This window comes from Mandrillus leucophaeus, unplaced genomic scaffold (assembly GCF_000951045.1).
Source record: "Mandrillus leucophaeus isolate KB7577 unplaced genomic scaffold, Mleu.le_1.0 Scaffold365, whole genome shotgun sequence".
Taxonomy (NCBI): domain Eukaryota; kingdom Metazoa; phylum Chordata; class Mammalia; order Primates; family Cercopithecidae; genus Mandrillus; species Mandrillus leucophaeus.
The window spans coordinates 676,882-698,310 of record NW_012103865.1 but is presented as its reverse complement, the minus strand read 5'-3'; the positions used below and the strand labels follow the sequence as shown (position 1 = coordinate 698,310).

The 21,429-nt window shown below is 47.8% G+C and overlaps 2 protein-coding genes across 3 annotated transcripts in view; one reads left to right on the top strand and one right to left on the bottom strand.

Annotated features, from left to right (window-relative positions):
• LOC105546678 (chromosome unknown open reading frame, human C7orf34) overlaps positions 1 to 183 on the bottom strand; it is a 1,456-nt gene extending 1,273 nt beyond the window's left edge. Inside the window, 1 exon segment of the mRNA XM_011989938.1 lies at positions 3 to 183. Coding sequence (XP_011845328.1) covers positions 3 to 183 — 181 coding nt within the window.
• Positions 184 to 5,935: 5,752 nt separating this feature from the next.
• The window catches only part of TRPV5 (transient receptor potential cation channel, subfamily V, member 5), a 28,284-nt gene continuing 12,790 nt past the window's right edge, over positions 5,936 to 21,429 (top strand). Inside the window, exons 1-8 of one of the 2 annotated variants that reach the window (XM_011989866.1) lie at positions 5,936 to 6,320; positions 9,206 to 9,303; positions 9,472 to 9,594; positions 10,087 to 10,224; positions 10,531 to 10,629; positions 10,785 to 10,960; positions 13,518 to 13,664; positions 16,000 to 16,212. In XM_011989866.1, the coding sequence (XP_011845256.1) occupies positions 6,193 to 6,320; positions 9,206 to 9,303; positions 9,472 to 9,594; positions 10,087 to 10,224; positions 10,531 to 10,629; positions 10,785 to 10,960; positions 13,518 to 13,664; positions 16,000 to 16,212 (1,122 nt within the window). In that variant the 5' untranslated portion in view covers positions 5,936 to 6,192. Of the gene's footprint in view, positions 6,321 to 9,205; positions 9,304 to 9,471; positions 9,595 to 10,086; positions 10,225 to 10,530; positions 10,630 to 10,784; positions 10,961 to 11,411; positions 11,559 to 13,517; positions 13,665 to 15,999; positions 16,213 to 21,429 lie in introns of both variants that reach the window. The other variant, XM_011989864.1, reaches the window with a different exon arrangement.

Sequence of the window (21,429 nt, the reverse complement as noted above, 5' to 3'; positions counted from 1 at the left end):
GCTCCCATCTTTGGGGCCTGGGCTCCCGTTCAGAGGCTTCACCTGCAGCAGCAGCAAGATGGGAACCAGAAACGCTGCCCTGCAGAGCTGGGAGGCCAGGGGAGGCATGAATCTGCCCACCCACTGCCTTCAGCCGCCCCCTGCTCCCAGTGACCAGCAGGATCCCTGCACCTCCTGCCCCATTCCTGTCCTGGCCCTTACCCCTTTCCAGAGGCATTCTCTCCCCTTCCCTTCCATAGGACCTCTGACTTCACATGTTCTGTGACATCACAGTCATGGGCCTGACCTTCATTCCGGCTCACTAGAGCATTCCATGGCAAGGCACGAGAATAGAGCACAGCCAAAGGCATGGCAGAGGCTTCCAAGATGAACACAGTGGGTCATCCTGTATTTTTAGTAACAGAAATGACTTAAGAGTTTGCAAGGTACATTCACATCCATTACACCATTAGATCCACGTAGCAACCAGGACTGCAAAATCATAGTGTTCTCATATCCATTATATGCATGAGGAAACTGAGGCTCAAAGAAAAAATGACTCTCTCACTCAAAATCACCCAAATATTAAGGGGCAGAAAAGGACTCTTGATTAACTTTTACTTTTAAATATGATTTCTTCCCACTATGCCATGTGGCCTTTCTGTAACAAGAGTGGTTTGCATAGGATGAGGCCCAGAACAGGCGTGCCAGCCAGGATTCTCAAGTCGTGGGCATGAACATGCTGCTCTACATGAAGCATGGGTCTGCCAGAAAATAAAGATGGGAGGAGCATAGCGCGAGGATGGGCAAGGGCACATGCTCTGTGTGCGTATAAAAGACAGAGACAGGGAAACAGAGACAGGCAGAGACAGGCAGAGATAGACAGAGACAGAAAAAGAGAAAGAGACAGAGACAGGCAGAAACTGAGGGGTAGAGACAGAGAGAGAGAGAGATGTAGAGACAGAGAGACAGATGAAGAGAGAGTGATCAGAGAGAGAGAGAGACAGAGCAGGGTGCCTTGCAGCCAGTAGAACCCATTCACACCCTCTCTTCACCCTCCCCTGGTTTTCCCCCTTTTCTAGCCTTTGCCCTCTTGTACCACCAGGCTGAAACAGCCTCTTCTTCCACTTTACACCTTTCTGTACTCTTAGACAGAAAGAAAACGTTGTTAGAGACTCATCTCCAACCTTATTGCTGGCGGAAGGAGTTAGAGTCTGCAGAGAAGCCGCAGTGTGGCAGGGAGTCTAGGATCCCAAATAACAGATCTGGAAGAGTCGTGCCTCAGTACCTGGATGTACCTCCTGCCCATGAGCCTGGCGAGCACAGATCTGTTGGCAGCAACTGGCTGTGGGTAATCACCCCCAACTGCTTCTTGGGCAGAGATGGTTGGAGGGTTGTGAGTTAGGGAGACAGAATGAAGACCTTTTTTCAAAAACCAGCAACAGAGACGCGGGCCATGAGATGCAGGATGGCTGCTAAGACAGGTAAGAGGAGACTTCAGTCACTCCTGAACTCTCATAACCAGTTCACACTGCTCCTGCTCATCCATGCATACCAGACCTGAATGAAACACCACAGGCAGGTCCAAGGACACTGCGGAGACAGGCACCCTTTCCGCAAGAGCGAACTGCAGACAGAGACACACACAAGGAGAAGCTTTCCCACAGAGGTTACTTGTGTCAGCAGACATGCCCACATGGATGCTCTCTCGCATACGGCAGTACCATCTCTTACACTTCCTGATGGTCCAAGCCAGATGACGAGGGACTGGGGAGTGGTACAGGAGGTCACTTGAAGGTGAGTAAGGAAAGATTCAAGTAGGCAGGTGACCCTGCTCACCCCTACCTTGAACCTATTGACCTGAGATCCAAAGAATGATGCTTGAATGGAAAAAACCATCACTAATCTCCTCCCTCCTGGCTATTTTTGGGGGAGGAGCCTCTTGGTTTCCTGGCAAAAAGAGAAGCCATCTCCCGCTCTGTGGGAATGAATGGGTAGGGTGGCTGGGGTGAGAATTGCCTCCCGGGCAGGCTTGAGTGGAAATAACTGAGTTGTTTCCATTACTTCCATTTCCTTACCACCACCACCAGCCTGACACCACCCCCGCACCCAGTGTTGAAAGAGATAAATTCTTGCAGAAAACAGGGAATCCCTTAAATACTTTTTCTTATTACAAAAGTATAAAATACAGAAAAATACAAAACCCCAAAAAAGCTAATGATTCCACCATCCAGTGATAATTACTTTGTTGTTTTTGAGATGGAGTCTCGCTCTTGTTGCACAGACTGGAGTGCAATGGCACGATCTTGGCTCACCCGCAACCTCCGTCTCCTGGGTTCAAGTGATTCTCCTGTCTCAGCCTCCCGAGTAGCTGGGATTACAGGCATGTGCCACCACACCCAGCTCATTTTGTATTTTTAGTAGAGACGGGGTTTCTTTCTGTTGGTCAGGCCGGTCTCAAACTCCTGACCTCAGGTGATCTGCCCGCCTCGACCTCCCAAAGTGCTGGGATTACAAGTGTGAGCCACTGCACCTGGCCACAATTAGTTTTAAGGTATATTATTTGAATCCTTTTCTTTTATGTCTTTTTTTTTTTTTTTTTTTAGACGGAGTTTCTCATACTGTCACCCAGGCTGGAGTGCAATGGTGCGATTTCGGCTCACTGCAACCTCCACCTCCTGGATTCAAGTGATTCTCCTGCCTCAGCCTTCTGAGTAGCTGGGATTACAGGTGGCTGCCGCCTTGTCCAGCTAATTTTTTTTTTTTTTAATTTAGTAGAGACGGGGTTTCACCATGTTGGCCAGGCTGGTCTCGAACTCCTGACCTCGTTAAGTGCCCGCCTCGGCCTCCCAAAGTGCTGAGATGACAGGCATGAGCCACCGCACCTGGCCCTGAATCCTTTTCCTAGATGGCTGTGGCCACGTGGGGTGGGAGTGTAATTCTTAAAAATGGAAATCTAGGAATTATGTTTCCTCCTCCTCCTTACTATGTTAGAATAAGAGGTCAGGCTGCTTTGGTGTGAAGGGTTCTGGGACCTGACAGTGTAGTTTGATGCCCCCAAACCAGTTCTCCCGGGTGCCTGGAGGCATTACTGACCGTGCATCAGCGGCAGGGAAGCTGTTCTCTGAAGGGGAGAGTTTGCAGGCATCCTCACTTGCAGAAAGCTGAGAGAGGCATGAAAAGAAAGGAGAGAAAAGGAAAAATAGAATGGTAATGTTGAATATCACAAGAGGAAGAAACAGTAGGGAGAGAAGGCCAGGAGAGAACAGGAGAGATTCCAAATCTCTGGTCTACCAGCTGGGACTGTGGGGGACACCATGGTCCTCACCCAGGCTACTTGTCCATGCCTTTCCCACTGGGGAGGACAAGGTAGGCAGAGAAGGGCAAGTGAGAGGGAGAAGGCCCAGGGATGGCGGTGGGAAGGGGAGGCCTCAGCACTGGGCCTCCCCTTTCTCTTCCCCAGACCCCTGGACAATGCCCTTGGCGGCAAGTCCCTGCACACCTGCTCTGTGCAGCTCAGACTGGGCCAGCCTCCTCCCCTGCCGGCCCCCCATGTCCCAACCCCCCTGCTCCAGGACCAGCTTTATGGGTTGTAGTTTCCTTGGCCGGTGCTCCTTTCCTGGCCTGCCTCTCTTATCAAGGCATCTACAACCCCCACCTCACCCTTATCGCTCCCTCCATCTCCTTAGACTGGAAGTCACTCCACAAGGGCGTCACCCCCATCGAGGCAGAAGAATGTCGCAGAAATTGAGCCCTCCCCACTCCCAGTGAGAAAATAATTCCACTGTATCTTTTTTTTTTTTTTTTTTGTCTCATACTGTTGCACAAGCTGGAGTGCAGTGGAGCAACCTCGGTTCACTGCACCCTGCACCTCTTCGATTCATCTTTTTTTTTTTTTTTTTTTTTTTTTTTTTTTTTTTTTTTTTTTTTTTTAACTTTTCCTTCTGGCTTTTAATAAGAAAAAGATCCAAATGTTCCCCCTTTGGAAACATCAATGAATATTAGCTCCTCTTAGTTTCCCTGATTTATTTTCCTCTCAATTTTTGTCCTTCTCTAAAGGTTATTTGGTCCATCCCTCAATCTCGGGAGCAGATCTCTCTTTCTTACAACAAAAGAAGGGGGCAGTCCCCACTCTTCAAGACCCCCAGAGGGAGGGTCCCAGCGTATCCTCACACTGGTCTCTCACATCTTTATAGCCAAAAGATTCCCAAGAAGGAACAAGTTCTGGAGAGTGGTTTGGAGCTGAGATCTCAAGTTCATGGCCAGTTCCAGTCTCGCCACTAGCCATGGGGCTTGGGGCCAGCACAACCACGAATTCTCACACAGAGAATTCTTCCTTGTTCTCATTTACCTGATAGGTCTATCGAGTGAATGCAATTCAATAATATTGATGTACCTCTTTGAAAACAATGAGAACATAAATACAAGCTATCATATACAGAAGTCCCCTCTTAACCTCAGGGGATACATTCCAAGATGCCCCAGTGGATGCCAGGAACCTTAGATAGCACCAAACCCTGTGTATACTATCTTTTCTCCTATATATACACATACATACCTCCATATGATGAAATTTAATTTATAAATTAGGCATAGTTAAGAGTTTTAGGCCAGGCACAGTGGCTCACACCTGTAATCCCAGCACTTCAGGAGGCTGAGGCAAGCAGATCACCTGAGATCATGAGTTTGAGACGAGCCTGGCCAACATGGTGAAACCCTGTCTCTACCAAAAATAAAAAAATTAGCCGGGCGTGATGGTGGGCACCTGTAATCTCAGCTACTAGGGAGACTGCAGAAGGAGAATAGCTTGAACCTGGAAGGTGGAGGTTTCAGTGAGCCGAGATCACACCATTGCTCTCCAGCCTGGGAGACAAAAGTGAAACTCTGTCCCAAAAAATAAAAGAGTTTAACAACAATAAAACAAAATAGAAAATTATAATAATATAAAGTTATGTGAATGCTCTCTTTCTCTCTCTCAAAATATGTTATAGTACTGTACCCACCTATTTTCCAACTGTGGCTGACCTTAGGTAACTGAACTGTAAGAGAGTGAAACTGTGGATAAGGGAAACTACTTAATATATAAAATATAATATAAAATATATAAAATTACACAACATTACTCATTCCTCCTGGTGTTTCATTCCTGGAAAGAGTCCCAAACGTGGAATCACGATTTCTTTGTCATCTACCTTTGCCCAGTTTCTGCTGTTCAACCTCCATAGTAACTCAGGGTCCCTGGGGGCTCCTCTGGCCTGCCTCCCCAGGTACAAGAGAGCCTGCTCAGTGATGCTCCGGGAAGCTGGCTGGTCACGGTCATGAAGAATTCTAAGAGAGAGGGGTTGGCCTGGGAAGTGGGGGACAGAAACCCTCCTTTGAGATGCAGGGTTGAGGACAGAGATGACAAGACACATAAATGGGAAGCTCTGAGAAGAAGCCCGGGGGGTCTCTTGAGCCCACTTGTGGAAGGAGGATCAGCAGTGATTGAGTACTTGTGACACGTGCTTTACCGATGCTCCTGTGAGGCAGCATAGCTGTTACCCCAATTCCACAGGTTAGGAACTGAGACTGCGAAGTCTCACTAACTGTAAGGGATAAGAGTCAGGATTTGTACCAGGCTCTGACTCCTGAGCTGGAGGTCTTTACTTCCTCCTCTCCTTCATCCAACTAACCGCACACCTTGTTTGTGGACCCACCTTCCATCCCTTTTCTTTTCCGAATTCCTCTGCCCTACCCCTCAGCTTCTCCGGGTCTCAACTATCCCAGCCCACAGTTAGGAACCTTCTTTCCCCTCCTCCTTTTCTTTTCCAAGGTGGTTCTATGGCCCTGGGGCTCAGCTCTGGAAAGAGCTCCTCCCCCTCCAGGAAAAGCACTTCTCCCCAGGCAGGGCGGTCAGTCCCCTCAGCGCACCTGCATGCACACACACCACCTCACAACCACACACTGCATGCAGACACACCACCTCACAACCACACACTGCATGCACACACACACACACCACAGCCACACACTGTGCATACACACACACCTCACAACCCACATACTGCATGCACACACACACCCACAAGCTGCGTGCTGCATACACAAGTCATACAGGAGATAAACTCAGAGTACCAGCCCCAAACAGACTCCATCTCTTGCTCAGTTGCTGTCATCCTAGACCTGTTTCTTTCACCACATTCCTGTAATCTGCCAGGGCCTGCAAGGAGAAGCATGGGGGGTTTTCTACCTAAGGCAGAAGGGCCTAGGAGCCAACTCCAGAAACTTCTGCCCTCCTTTCTTGTCAGAGAACAAGACTGGGACCAGCACCTGGACAAACTTCATATGCTGCAGCAGAAGAGGTAGGCTTCCCAGAAGGATTTGTGGCCCTACCGCCGTGATCATCAGACCTTCTGACCCACCTGGGCCTGCTTCCCGAACAGAGCACCCCAGAATTCAGTGCCAGCCACTCAGACACACCCTTTCCTTCCAGGCCACCCAATGACGGAATCCCAGCTGGCCCCTTTTAGTGGTGTGGAGGACGTGACTTTGGGCCACCCAGGGAAATCTTGAGGGTAGACCTAAGGACAGAGGCAAAATGACAGCCGAGGGGGAGTGAGAGGACCAAAAAGCACCAGAGGGAAGAAGCCAGGGTGTGTGGGATGGGGAGGGCAGGCAGAAGCAGGCTGCTGGAGAAGGGATGCCCTCCTGTGGGTGGTGGAAGCACGATGAGGAAACAACCATTCATTTGAATGAAAGTGGATTGTGTGGGAAAGGGGAGGAGAGCTTTGTTTGGGGTAACACTGGGTGCTGACCAGCTGAGGAGGGCAGCCCAGGTGACACTGGAGGGTTCTGAGTTCAGTCCATCTGCCTTTTATTGAGTCTACTGTGTGCAGAGGGGTGCTAGGTCCCAATGACACAAAGATTGAATGAGACTTGTGCCTGCTCCTGGAGAGCTCTCAGTTCGGGCAGGGCTAGCACACCTGCAGGTAAATCATTTCATGGCTTAGCTCTGAGGTCCAGTCCCAGGAAGAGCAGCTGGGGCAGGGACGAATCCTATGGGCAGCCTCCGCCTCCAAGTGTTTTGGGGCTTGCCTCCCGCCCAAGAGCTGCCTGAGGGGTGAGGTTGGTGAGCAGACATTAGCAGTCACAAAGGTCTCCCCTGTACTCCAGAAGATTCCTGTGCTTGATTCAATGCCCTGCTGTCCTCGTCTTCAGATTCTTAATAATTTTGAACAAGGGGTCCTGCATTTGCAGGTTTACGTTGGGCCTGGTCCCAAGTCCCTCTGAGCCCTCATACTGGCAAGCCCTCTGCTTCCTCACCTCCCCATCCAATACCTGCAGTGGAATTTTCACCTTCCTGCTTTAGAGTGGGACCCCTGGGTCTCTGAGAAAGTGAGACTCCAGCCCAAATCTAGACCCTCTGCAGAGGGGCAGTGGGGCTAGAGGGCCAGGGAGGCAAGGACTTTCTTTGTGCAGTGACCTCAGGATGGGGGTGAGTTTGCAATCTCAGCCCTGACCACTCTGGGCTGGTCAGGGACACTGGGCTCCCTGGGACTGATTCCCTGGGTGAGAAGGGGCAGGGAACTGACTCCTCACAATGGCCCTTCCTAGGAGCACTGCTCTAACAGGTAAACCCAGGCCCCAACTTTAGATTAAAAGCTTCTTTAAATGAAAACACTTTGGCTGGGTGTGGTGGCTCACACCTGTAATCCCAGCACTTTGGGAGGCTGAGGTGGGTGGATCACCTGAGGTCAGGAGTTCGAGACTAGCCTGGCCAACATGGTGAAACCCCATCTCTACCAAAAATAAAAAATTAGTCAGGCATGGTAGTGGGAATCTGTAGTTCCAGCTACTTGGGAGGCTGAGGCAGGAGAATCGCTTGAACCTGGGAGGCGGAGGTTGCAGTGAGTTGAGATCACACCACTGCACTCCAGTCTGGGCGATAGAGTGAGACTCTGTCTCAAAAATAAATAAATAAATAAAATAAAAACACTTTTTCTCTCTGGCTCCTGGGGCTATTGAAACAGAAGGATTTGGAGGTGGGGACCTCAGAGGAGCCACTTATCGGCCTGTCCTTTCTGTTCTTCCCCCCACACCCTGTGCTTGCCTTTGGGGCCAATACACATATGTCTAGTTGGAGAGGCTCCAGCTTTATCTCTTGTTGGATTCAAATCTGGGTGTGGTAGAAACAAAGATTAACAGAGGTCCTGTAGAATGAATATCTCAACCTGTTTTGCCTTGAGACACCCAAATAAACAAGCTGTTTAGACCCTTGCATCTAAGGGTATCACACAGGAGAAACAGATACCCTGTAACTCACCCCACAACTCTCCACCCCCTGCAGGGACCTGTATCTAAATAACCGGAGGAGGCTGGGCGCAGTGTAATCTCAGCACTTTGGGAGGCCGAGACAGGCGGATTGCCTGAGCTCAGGAGTTCGAGATCAGCCTGGTCAACATGGCCAAAACCCTGTCTCTAATAAAAATACAAAAAATTAGCTGGGCGTGGTGGTGCGTGCCTGTAATCCCAGCTACTCGAGAGACTGAGGCACGAGAATTGCTTGAACCTGGGAGGCAGAGGCTGCAGTGAGCTGAGATCGTACCACTGCACTCCAGCCTGGGCAACAGAGCAAGACTCTGCCTCAAAAAAACCAAAACAAAACCAAACCAAAAAAAACCCCGAGGGAGTAGTCAGAACTTTAGTGCCTCACACATTTCACAAATTTCAAAATGCCTAAGAAAGATCTAGCAGTCGGTCCATCCCTCCTCCCTCTCTGTTTTGGTCTCCCAAACTCCCCTTGGTTAAAGACAGTAGTTCAGCAGGCCCAGGAGCAGGGGGACCGCAGATGGAAGTGCCCTCTGTCCCGCTCTCCAACTATCCAGGATCTGAGACAGTTTCTCTGGTTAGATGAGTTCAGCCAAGCCTAGGGTCCTCTTCTCAGAGACTCTCACACCACTCTTTCCAGACCACAGGTTGTCTTCCTATTAGTTCTTCCCCTCCAGCAGAGCTTCAAGGGCCATCCTCACAGGAGAATCACCATGAAGTGAATTGCAAGGAAGGCCCTGGGGCTGACTCTTGCCCAAGTCCACCCTCGGTCATTCGAGTCCAGTAGGCACTTCTTTCCAATTTGTCACTGCACACTGTGTGAGTCACATTGGTCTTAAAGAATGTCTCAGATCCCCTTTGCCCTTGGCCTCATTCTGCTCTGACTGTCTCTTCCAAACTCACGTTCACCTTTCCCCAGGATTCTAGAGTCTCCACTGCTTCGAGCAGCCAAGGAAAATGACCTGTCTGTTCTTAGGCAACTTCTACTGGACCGCACCTGTGACGTTCGACAAAGAGGTGGGATCTGGATTTAATGGGATGGAGGTGGGAGCAGAAGCACCTACCCCTCCTCCCCAAGACTTCGACTTTGTGAAATGGGGCCTTGGAGGGTGTCTCTGGAGCCTGAGGCCCCTTCCTCAAGGGAATCTGAAAAGTGTCTAACATTTCTGTCTTACTCCACTCCAGGAGCCCTGGGGGAGACGGCGCTGCACATAGCAGCCCTCTATGACAACTTGGAGGCGGCCTTGGTGCTGATGGAGGCTGCCCCAGAGTTGGTCTTTGAGCCCACCACATGTGAGGCTTTTGCAGGTAAGGAGGCTACACAGTAATTGAAGGCGGAAGCTTTGAGATGGAGGGTGTGCTGTTGTCTCTTAAAATTGGCTTCTGAAGGATGGGTTGGGGTGGGGTGATAGAGGGTCAGGAGAACAGGCTCAGTTGAGTTGGGAGAAATGCAAAGGTCCTGGTCTTGGCTTTTACCAATCTGTGGCTTCCTTTAGCATTTCCTTTCAATCCTCACACAGTCCCTGTAGGACCTCTCAATTTCTTTCTCTCATAGCAACACGAGAACGATTGTATTCATAGCAATCCCCTACTGGCTCCCAATAACTAAGGGGTAGGTCAATGAGCAGGGCAGCCTGAAGGACAAATTACTGTCAGTCCCAGGCCACCCTGCCAAGCCTGGGGCACAAGTCTATGCAAAGATCTATCAGGAACCTCCTGAGAGGGATGGTGGGGGATGCTGTGTCCCTGAGAGGACTGGGGACAGAGGCAGACCCCTGATGATGGCTGTCTCTGGGCCAGGTCAGACTGCACTGCACATCGCTGTTGTGAACCAGAACGTGAACCTGGTGCGAGCCCTGCTCACCCGCAGGGCCAGTGTCTCTGCCAGAGCCACAGGCACTGCCTTCTGCCATAGTCCCCGCAACCTCATCTATTTTGGTGAGAGCAGGGTTGGGCTTGGAGGATGGTTGGCTGGAGAGGCGGGCAAGGCAGGAGGAGGCCAGGGCAGGAGGTTCCTGCCTTCAGCTCCATCTGTTGGGCAGCTGGGATGGGCAGCCCTTCTAGGGCTTAATTAAGCCAGAGGCCAATTCCCCCGACGATCATTCCTCTGGTTCTGCTGGAGGAGTGTCCCTCAGCCTAGAGCTGAGATGTGGGGGATGAGGAGGAGGCCATTACTTGGGGGAGACTGCCCACCCCATCCTGCCATCCTGCGCTCTCCTGCCATGGATCTCTCTGTGTCCACAGGGGAGCACCCTTTGTCCTTTGCTGCCTGTGTGAACAACGAGGAGATCGTGCGGCTCCTCATTGATCATGGAGCCGACATCCGGGCCCAGGACTCCCTGGGTAAGAGCTGGGATGGGGAGGGGAGCTGAGATGCTGCAGGGAGGGAGGGGCAGGGTGAGGAGAGGGACTGGGACCTTCAGGAAGACCCCAGGGTGGGGATGGGGACATCAGGGACTTTAGGCCAGTGGCCACATGATACCCTGTGTCCTCCCCAGGAAACACAGTGTTACACATCCTCATCCTCCAGCCCAACAAAACCTTTGCCTGCCAGATGTACAACTTGCTGCTGTCCTACGATGGACATGGGGACCACATGCAGCCCCTGGACCTCGTGCCCAATCACCAGGGTCTCACCCCCTTCAAGCTGGCTGCAGTGGAGGGTAACACTGTGGTGAGAGACACTCCCCATCCCTGAGGTGTCTTTCTAATGACCCTCAACCTACCCTCTGGCCCTGGGAGAAATAGAGGTGAAGGATCCACCTTTCTCTAAAATCCCTTTTCCCCAAACTCCTCAAAGGGATGGTGGTCCCTTGCTTCCTATTCCATCACTGAAATCTTCAGCTTCATGTTCCTTAGCTCAAGAGGATTTGAGAACCTCACGTTAACGCATGTGCTATGGTAACCCAAAGCTCTAGCTTCCTTTGCCTATTTTCTTCTTTCTGAGCTTTCTGGGGTTTTGGAGAAGGAAAGATGACAAAAAAGGGGAAGCTTGTAGATGCAGAGGTTTGCTGATTCCCACTGTCTGTCTCAAGGGGTGGGCAACTGGCTCCATGCAATGGAGTTGTTCCCCTTGACCACGTTCTCACACGTTGGCCCCCTCACTCATCCTGGTGGTCTCACAGATGTTTCAGCACCTGATGCAGAAGCGGAGGCACATCCAGTGGACATATGGACCCCTGACCTCCATTCTGTACGACCTCACAGAGATCGACTCCTGGGGAGAGGAACTGTCCTTCCTAGAGCTTGTGGTCTCCTCTGATAAACGAGAGGTATGGATGCCAAGGAGGATCAGGGCTGTCATGTGAGGGAATTTAGTGTTTGTGCGGATTCTGTCCACTTACTAAGATCCTGGGCCCGAGGCACTTCCCAGCCTTATAATAGGTGGAGATGGGAATAGTCTCCTGGGACCTGGGGAAAAGTCCAATGCACACTCCTCTCCTGAATCCCCTGTCTCTCTGCTTAGCTCCAGTCCCTTCTACCTACCTTTCTCATTCTGACGTTTCAGATGAGAAACTCCAAATAAGAGTTGTTTCCTCATATTCATTCATTGGTTCAGCATTGATATGGTTTGCATTTGTGTCCAAATGCAAAAATTTCATGTCAAATTGTGATCCGCAGTGTTGGAGAAGGGGCCTGGTGGGAGGTGATTGGATCTTGGGGGCAGACTTCCCTCTTGATGCTCTCGTGATAGTGAGTTTTCACAAGATCTGGTTGTTTAAAAGTGCATGGCACTCCGCCTGCTCTCTCTTCCTCCTGCCTCGGCCATGTAGGATGTGCCTGCTTTCTCCTTGGCCTTTTTCCCTGATTGTACATTTCCTCAGGCCTCTCCAGAACCTGTACAGCCTGCAGAACCATGAGCCAATTAAACCTTTTTTATTTATAAATTACCCAGTGCCAGGTAGTTCTTTATAGTAATGTGAGAATGGACTCATGCAAGCATATTGAACACCTGCTGTGTGTCAGGCACTACACAAGAAACAAACAATACAGAAATAAATACAACACAGTTCCTGTTCATCAGCTTCCTCAATTCTCAGTCCCTGCCCTGAATAATTGCAACAGAGTATGACATATGCCATAATAGTTGTGTGTACCATGCATGCAGACAGCCACATTGAGGTAGAGTTAATTTGGCTTGGATAGACCAGAGAAGATGTCACAGAGGAAATGCTGGGGCTGGATCTTCAAGGAAGAATTGGGAGTCACCAAGAAGATGAGGAAAAAAGGAACTTTTTAAAGAGGGAGCAACATGTAGGCCATTCAACAATGCTGGGTTGAGTGATGTGAGGGAAAGGAAAATTTGTTGAAGACTGCAGTAGAGAGGAGAAAATACTTCCAGGTTCCAGGACACTCCATGAGAGTGCCAAGATATGGTTTTTGCTTTTTATCTGCCATGTGAGAATTTCCCAGGAACTTTTACAGAGCCAGAAAACATGAATGATTATTAATACTAATGAATAGAAGAAAAGTTGAGTGGCCAGTTTGTGAGATCTTCCTCAGAGAATATCCCTGGAAACAGACACACCTTGAGCAGGATTTCTTAGGTATTGAAAGCACAATCCCACTGTGTGGATATCGCCACCACACATCCTTGGTCTTTGATTTAAGCTATTCTCAATATTCTCCAGCAGGTTTCATACATGTCTTGGGTCACTTGCTTTTTTCCTCCGTAAATCTTCCTTTCTAGCCCCCTTTCACATCCTTCACTACGGACCTCGTGCCCAATCACCAGGGTCTCACCCCCTTCAAGCTGGCTGCAGTGGAGGGTAACACTGTGGTGAGAGACACTCCCCATCCCTGAGGTGTCTTTCTAATGACCCTCAACCTACCCCCTGGCCCTGGGAGAAATAGAGGTGAAGGATCCACCTTTCTCTAAAATCCCTTTTCCCCAAACTCCTCAAAGGGATGGTGGTCCCTTGCTTCCTATTCCATCACTGAAATCTTCAGCTTCATGTTCCTTAGCTCAAAAGGATTTGAGAACCTCACGTTAACGCATGTGCTATGGTAACCCAAAGCTCTAGCTTCCTTTGCCTATTTTCTTCTTTCTGAGCTTTCTGGGGTTTTGGAGAAGGAAAGATGACAAAAAAGAGGAAGCTTGTAGATGCAGAGGTTTGCTGATTCCCACTGTCTGTCTCAAGGGGTGGGCAACTGGCTCCATGCAATGGAGTTGTTCCCCTTGACCACGTTCTCACACGTTGGCCCCCTCACTCATCCTGGTGGTCTCACAGATGTTCCAGCACCTGATGCAGAAGCGGAGGCACATCCAGTGGACATATGGACCCCTGACCTCCATTCTCTACGACCTCACAGAGATAGACTCCTGGGGAGAGGAACTGTCCTTCCTAGAGCTTGTGGTCTCCTCTGATAAACGAGAGGTATGGATGCCAAGGAGGATCAGGGCTGTCATGTGAGGGAATTTAGTGTTTGTGCGGATTCTGTCCACTTACTAAGATCCTGGGCCCGAGGCACTTCCCAGCCTTATAATAGGTGGAGATGAGAATAGTCTCCTGGGACCTGGGGAAAAGTCCAATGCACACTCCTCTCCTGAATCCCCTGTCTCTCTGCTTAGCTCCAGTCCCTTCTACCTACCTTTCTCATTCTGACGTTTCAGATGAGAAACTCCAAATAAGAGTTGTTTCCTCATATTCATTCATTGGTTCAGCATTGATATGGTTTGCATTTGTGTCCAAATGCAAAAATTTCATGTCAAATTGTGATCCGCAGTGTTGGAGAAGGGGCCTGGTGGGAGGTGATTGGATCTTGGGGGCAGACTTCCCTCTTGATGCTCTCGTGATAGTGAGTTTTCACAAGATCTGGTTGTTTAAAAGTGCATGGCACTCCGCCTGCTCTCTCTTCCTCCTGCCTCGGCCATGTAGGATGTGCCTGCTTTCTCCTTGGCCTTTTTCCCTGATTGTACATTTCCTCAGGCCTCTCCAGAACCTGTACAGCCTGCAGAACCATGAGCCAATTAAACCTTTTTTATTTATAAATTACCCAGTGCCAGGTAGTTCTTTATAGTAATGTGAGAATGGACTCATGCAAGCATATTGAACACCTGCTGTGTGTCAGGCACTACACAAGAAACAAACAATACAGAAATAAATACAACACAGTTCCTGTTCATCAGCTTCCTCAATTCTCAGTCCCTGCCCTGAATAATTGCAACAGAGTATGACATATGCCATAATAGTTGTGTGTACCATGCATGCAGACAGCCACATTGAGGTAGAGTTAATTTGGCTTGGATAGACCAGAGAAGATGTCACAGAGGAAATGCTGGGGCTGGATCTTCAAGGAAGAATTGGGAGTCACCAAGAAGATGAGGAAAAAAGGAACTTTTTAAAGAGGGAGCAACATGTAGGCCATTCAACAATGCTGGGTTGAGTGATGTGAGGGAAAGGAAAATTTGTTGAAGACTGCAGTAGAGAGGAGAAAATACTTCCAGGTTCCAGGACACTCCATGAGAGTGCCAAGATATGGTTTTTGCTTTTTATCTGCCATGTGAGAATTTCCCAGGAACTTTTACAGAGCCAGAAAACATGAATGATTATTAATACTAATGAATAGAAGAAAAGTTGAGTGGCCAGTTTGTGAGATCTTCCTCAGAGAATATCCCTGGAAACAGACACACCTTGAGCAGGATTTCTTAGGTATTGAAAGCACAATCCCACTGTGTGGATATCGCCACCACACATCCTTGGTCTTTGATTTAAGCTATTCTCAATATTCTCCAGCAGGTTTCATACATGTCTTGGGTCACTTGCTTTTTTCCTCCGTAAGTCTTCCTTTCTAGCCCCCTTTCACATCCTTCACTACCTTCAGCTGTAGTTCAGAAGACCTAGACTCCTGCCTTGGGACCTAGACTCCTGCCTTAGGACAAAAATAGAGGCTTTCTGACTGGGGATCCTTCAGCTTCCTGCCCTACACTGCCAGGCATGTCTGGGAACTGCCCACTGTCTCTCTTCTCCCCTCCAGCTTCAATAGAAAAGGTATTCATGCTGTTAATGGCTAATCACTCTACTGCGCTTTGAATCTGCCTCTTTCTAATTTCTCAGATGCCTCCTCCCATCCATCATCCCCTCTCCTGTGTATCTTTAACATCTCACTGGCTGCTTATATCAGAGCACCATCCCACCCTGCCACATCCTACTGCCTGTAACCTCCATTGCTTCTTTCTAGCCCAACAATACTTCTAAAGCAAATCTGACCACTTCCCTGCTTGAACTCCTCTGTTGCTTTCTGTTATATTTAGAAAAAAACAAAAATACAAACTTCCTACCTTGGCATTTACAATGCATGATGATCTGGCCCTTTTCTTCCTTTCTGACTACCACTCCCAATAGATTCTCCTCTCTCCCCAACCACATCTCAACTGCAAATGGGCAATGGTTTCTCGGACTTTCCTGATCTGGCAGCTGCTGCTACCTTATGGTATGATCTTTCCTAACTCTCCCTTTACTCAACTAACTACTACTCATCCTTTAAATCCGCTTTGGTGCTATGGTGCCTTGTGGTTACTGCTATATTCGTTTACCTATATCACTAGCACAAGGCCCAGCCATATGCGAGAAATATACTAGTTGTCGGTCAAAGAAGTGACTGACGAGCTGAATGAATGATGGTTGCTGCCCTGCCTCTTCTGGTACCCAGTGGGATAAACAACATCCTTCTGTGTTGGTCATCCCAAGTTTCACTCTACTTCCATGCCAGGCTCGCCAAATTCTGGAACAGACCCCAGTGAAGGAGCTGGTGAGCTTCAAGTGGAACAAGTATGGCCGGCCATACTTCTGCATCCTGGCTGCCTTGTACCTGCTCTACATGATCTGCTTCACCACGTGCTGCGTCTACCGCCCCCTTAAGTTTCGTGGTGGCAACCGCACTCATTCTCGAGACATCACCATCCTCCAGCAAAAACTACTACAGGTGATTCTCCTTGGAAGGGGATGAAAGGGAATTGCATCATGGGGTGATGGTGCTGGAAACGAAGCCGTGTTGCTCAGGGACAATGCCACCTTCTGGGTTCCAGCAGGTTTAGGCTCCTAAACACCCAGGTAGAAATTAGACATGAGACCAAGAGGCCAGAGATGGGGTTTAATGAGTACAAGAGCATTTGTCCAGGGAGCTGTGGATTTTCTCACACAAACTTTGAAAGCGTGCTTGGCATGAGTAAGCCTGTGCTTTTGTGAATTTTTTTGGTAATTTACAAAAAGGATCAGGGCTTTGTAGTGGGATGTTCAAGGTAAACTCTATTGTTCCAAGGAGGAAAATTGTGCTCCAAGTCCATTTCTGAGTCCATTTTTGTTGTGTTGGGGCAACACAAACAGCCCTGCTGGCCTGCATCCTCTTCTGTGTGCTGTCTGTATGGGCCCATGGGAATAATGTGTCAGCTGTCTGACTGCCTTTCAGACACTCTGCAGAAGGATGTCTGGATTGGGTATCAGGTTGAAGTAAATACTCTCTGAGGCTCCATTTATTGTTGTGGGCCTGCCATTCTGTGTTGTGGTGGCCAAGGGAAAACTAGGGTGAGAAAGAGGACTTATTAGATGTACAGAGTAAATACAGAAATCTGCTGTTGAAGAAAGTAAACCCTCCTTTTAGTGCAACACAAAGGGTAGACTCTAATGAGCACTTCTGAATATACATATTGAACAAATATAGCTACATTTGGGGGGTTGACTTTTTGTGGATTACTAAAATTTTTGTCCTGGTGAGCTGAAAATACACAGAAGGTGATGTAGGTATGTAGCGGAAAGCAAAAGACCAGGAAAAAGAATTTTGCAAAGCAAGTGAGAGCTAAGTAATTGGAGATTTATCTCAATGCAGGAGAGAGCAGTCATAGGTATAGCTCAGCCTGGACTAGGAAGCAGGGTAGTTTGGGTCAGAAAGAGAATATAAACTTTCTATAGCCAAGAAGCAAAAACCCTGAGTTGGTTTAGACCAAAGACAGCGGTATGCACAGAGAACAGGGCAAAGAGCCCCAATGAACCCCATGACAGGCAGAGACACTCCATCTCTCCTGTTTCTAGAATTGCCTCTCTCTCTATACACACACACACACACACACACACACACACACACACACAGGCTATATATATATAGGCGCTCTCTCTCTCTCTCTCTCTCTCTCTCTATATATATATATATATATATGCAGTGTGTCGTGCGTCCAGATCCACTGCCTCTCACCAAGTAGGGCTTGCTGCCTGGGGAAGACAAGCCTGAATGTGTTAGAGATGCTGGAAGCAGTTGTGCTCCATACATCTCAGTCTAGGCACAGAAGTTGTCCCTGGCATGGAGACATGAGGGAAATAAGGACAGTTAGGAGATGGCAAGTGGAGGGAGGAATAATTAGAAATTGAGAAAACACAAATAAGGTGGGGATTGCTGGACTTTTCCAGTGCTCCTGGCTCTATATCCTCAGATGTGTCTTCTCCAACCTTCCTTTGTCTCAAACTTACTTGGAGATTTTCTGCATTTTCAACGTAGACAGGACTCTGGGTTAAAAGGTGGGCAATGCTGAGCCACTGATGACCAAAAATCTCCTTCCTGTGTGTCTCTATCTCTTTGGGACGGGGCTTGTTATGTACAAACACATTTCTTTGATCCAGATATTCTATATTTAAAAGATCGCCTCCTTTGCTTCAGGACTCAGAAGCATAATTATAGCTGAACATCTGACCCATCCTTCTTTCTTTCTCTCTTCTGCCTTTCTTCGTGTACCTTGGCATTTTTACCCTTTTGCTTTCTGCTTCAGTGAAAGCCACTTCAGCTCAAAGAGAAGACTTTGGACTTTCAGATATTCTTTTCTTGGTGGAGAAGTGGGTGGGTAAGAGGATTGAGAGTGCTGCTGGAACGGGTTAGATAACAAAGAACGCTAGTGAAAAGTCCCTATGCTTTGAGCCCTGGACCTGATTTATGGGATGACTATGTTCTTCTTATTCAGTAGTAAGCCCATTTGGATTAGATCCGGGGCTTCTAAACTTATCATCATGATTTGAAAGATTCTGTTTCCACAGTGCACCAGATTTGTTAAATAATAGGAAATTCCTTTTTTTTTTCCTGCTGTTTTCTTACTTGAAAGTCTTAGAAAAAATGAAAATGCACAAACACAGTGTCTTGATTTGACGCATGCAATTGTTGACATATTCGTTAGCTGGTGGAGCTTTTTCTTAGATGAATGAATACTTTAGTGTCCAATTATATTAATAACTCTGGGGTCACAGGGATCTCAGTCACTTCAGGACTTCCTCTGCAGATCTCTTGGGATCTGTGGAAATCACTGGGCTCCAGGACCCCTAAGATCCTTTCTAGTTTAATATCTGGGATTTTATAAGAGTAGTGCAACATCACCATGTCAGAACAGATGAGAGAAAACAGATTCCTCTGTATAAGGTAACAAAAACTACACTAAAGCTGATGTTTGTAAAGCTGGAGTTAGTTTATTTCTGTCCAATTTGGGGGACATCTTAATGACTCTAAGGTGCCTCGTTGCTCAGCCGTTAAAGTTCTGCTTTACTAGAGATTTCCCAGAACTCTATTAATTTGAGTTAACTTCTATCTCCATATATTTCTACTTGGTTTAGACAGAGCAGCATGAACTATAGTACTAGTTCTCTTAGATTTCCAGGTGAGTAAAATGTTCAAAGTCCAAGAGTCCAGCAGCTCAGGTTTTAGCCCTAACTCTGAAATTTAATAGTTGTTTGACCTTAGGAAAATCTTACTTCGTGCTAGATCTCTGATTTTTAACCCAGACTGCACACTAGAAACCTAGGAAGCTACTAAAATAACTAGGCTACACCCTAGACCTAATAAGTTAGAATGTCTGAAGCTGACGCTCTGGCCTCAGTATTTTTAAGAAACTCTTTGAGTGAGCCAAATGTTCTACCAGGGTTGAGAACCCCTGGCTTCCATCTTTGAGGTCAGTGCAGCTCTGCCTTTCCAGTCCTACGCCCACCACTCTGGTCATTTAGATTCCCGGAGTACTGTTCAGTAGGTGGTTCAAATTTCTTGTCACATCTCCTTTTTGACTTTTGGAAAAGATTCTCTTGAGCACTCCTTTGCTTTTCTCTTTCCCAGAAATATTTTGCTAATCCATTAATTAAATAAACTATTATTGAGAGCCTCATACAAGCTAAACAACTGTTTCAGGTGATGGAAATTCAACAACCATAGTCTGAGCAAAACACACATAATCTCTGCTTTCTTGGAGTCTACAGACTGGTTTATATTAATCAAATGATCATACAAATAGATACTTCATTATAATCTGTGACTGTTGGCATCAATATTATTTTTTTCTTATAATGAGAAAAGCACAGAGTGGGAAAAAAAAACTTATAGCAGGGGCCTGGTCCCTCTGGGAGGCCAGAGACTGCTTCTGAGAAAGATGACTGAGCTGAGATCTAGGTATGAATTCAACGTGAAAAGAGAGTTCTAGACAGAAAGAACGCATATTCAAAGGCCTCAAGGCAGGAATAACCTCACCAAAGTCTAGGAACTGAAAGAAGATTCACCAGAGCACAGGGAGCTGGGGTGGGTACCTCCAGGTGAGGTTGTCCAGACAGATCCTTCCCAATTTATGTAGAATCTTAAAGGCCATGCTGAGGATTTTACGCTTTATCTCCAGGGTAATGGGAAGTCAGAAGGATTTTAAACAGGGGAACTTACAGAGTAATTTTTGTTTTAGAAAAATTACTCTACTTGCATGGTGAATAACAGATGTGGGGGGTGGTAGGAGGGACATGGGGAGACCAGTCAGGAGGCTACTACAGTTTAGCAAGCAAAAAATAATGGTGGCTCACACCTGTAATCCCAGCACTTTGGGAGGCTGAGGTGGGCGTATCACTAGGTCAGGGGTTTGAGACTAGCCTGGCCAACATAATGAAACCCCATCTCTCCTAAAATTACAAAAAACAAAAACAAAAACAAAAAAAACTGGGCGTAGTGGTGAGCACCTGTAGTCCCAGCTACTTGGGAGGCTGAGGCAGGAGAATCGCTTGAATCTGGGAGTCGGAGGTTGCAGTGAGCCGAGATCACGCCATTGCACTCCAGCCCAGGTGACAGTGTGAGACTCTGTATCAAAATAAATAAATAAATACATAAATAAAATAATGGTGGATTGGCCTAGGAATGTAGTGGGGAGATAGAGGAAGGGATTGGCATTAGGAGACTTATTGAATGCAAAATCATCCCTACTGTGTTTCCATCTTTTTTTTTTTTTTTTTTTTTTTTTTTGAGACAGAGTCTTGCTCTGTCGCCCAGGCTGGAGTGCAGTGGCTCCATCTCGGCTCACTGCAAGCTCCGCCTCCCACGTTCACATCATTCTCCTGCCTCAGCCTCCCGCATAGCTGGGACTACAGGCGCCCACCACCACTCCCAGCTAATTTTTTGTATTTTTTTAGTAAAGACGGGGTTTCACCATGTTAGCCAGGATGTTCTTGATCTCCTGACCTCGTGATCCACCCGCCTCAGCATCCCAAAGTGCTGGGATTACAGGCATGAGCCATTGTGCCCGGCCTCCATCTTTTAAAAATCATCTTCTACCTGTCACAGTCAGTGGGATCTATTTGCCTACACATCATCATCCCTCATGAGTTCTGAACAACCCAAAGCACCACTGCTATTTGAAAAACAACTGATTGCCAACTCTGTACAACTTTGTTCAAGGTTCCTAACCAACTCATGGTGGAACAAGCAGGGCACATTATAGACAGGAAAACAGATGTGGAGAACCAGGGAGCCCAGTAGGTAAAAATAACATCCACTGAACACTGATCATGTGCACTTCATGTGCATTCATCAGTGTTTCTGAGGCTTTATTAAAATGTGGATTCTGACAGTAAGGCTGGGTGGGACCTGAGACTTGGCATTTCCAGTAAACTGCCAGGGGAGACCAGTGTTGTGATTCTGTGGACCTTATTTTGAGTGACAAAGCATTATTCTATCATTTAATCTTCATAGAAATCCTAACAAGTAAATACAATCATCACCACTTTAAAGATGGTGAATCTGAGATCAAGAGAGGTTGAATACTTTGGCAAAGACACTGAGCTAGCAAGGGCAGCACTGGGATTGGGCTGCAGGTCTGCTTCCTTTCAGAATCCTCACCTTTACACACCAGACAAAGCCATTTCTCCCTCC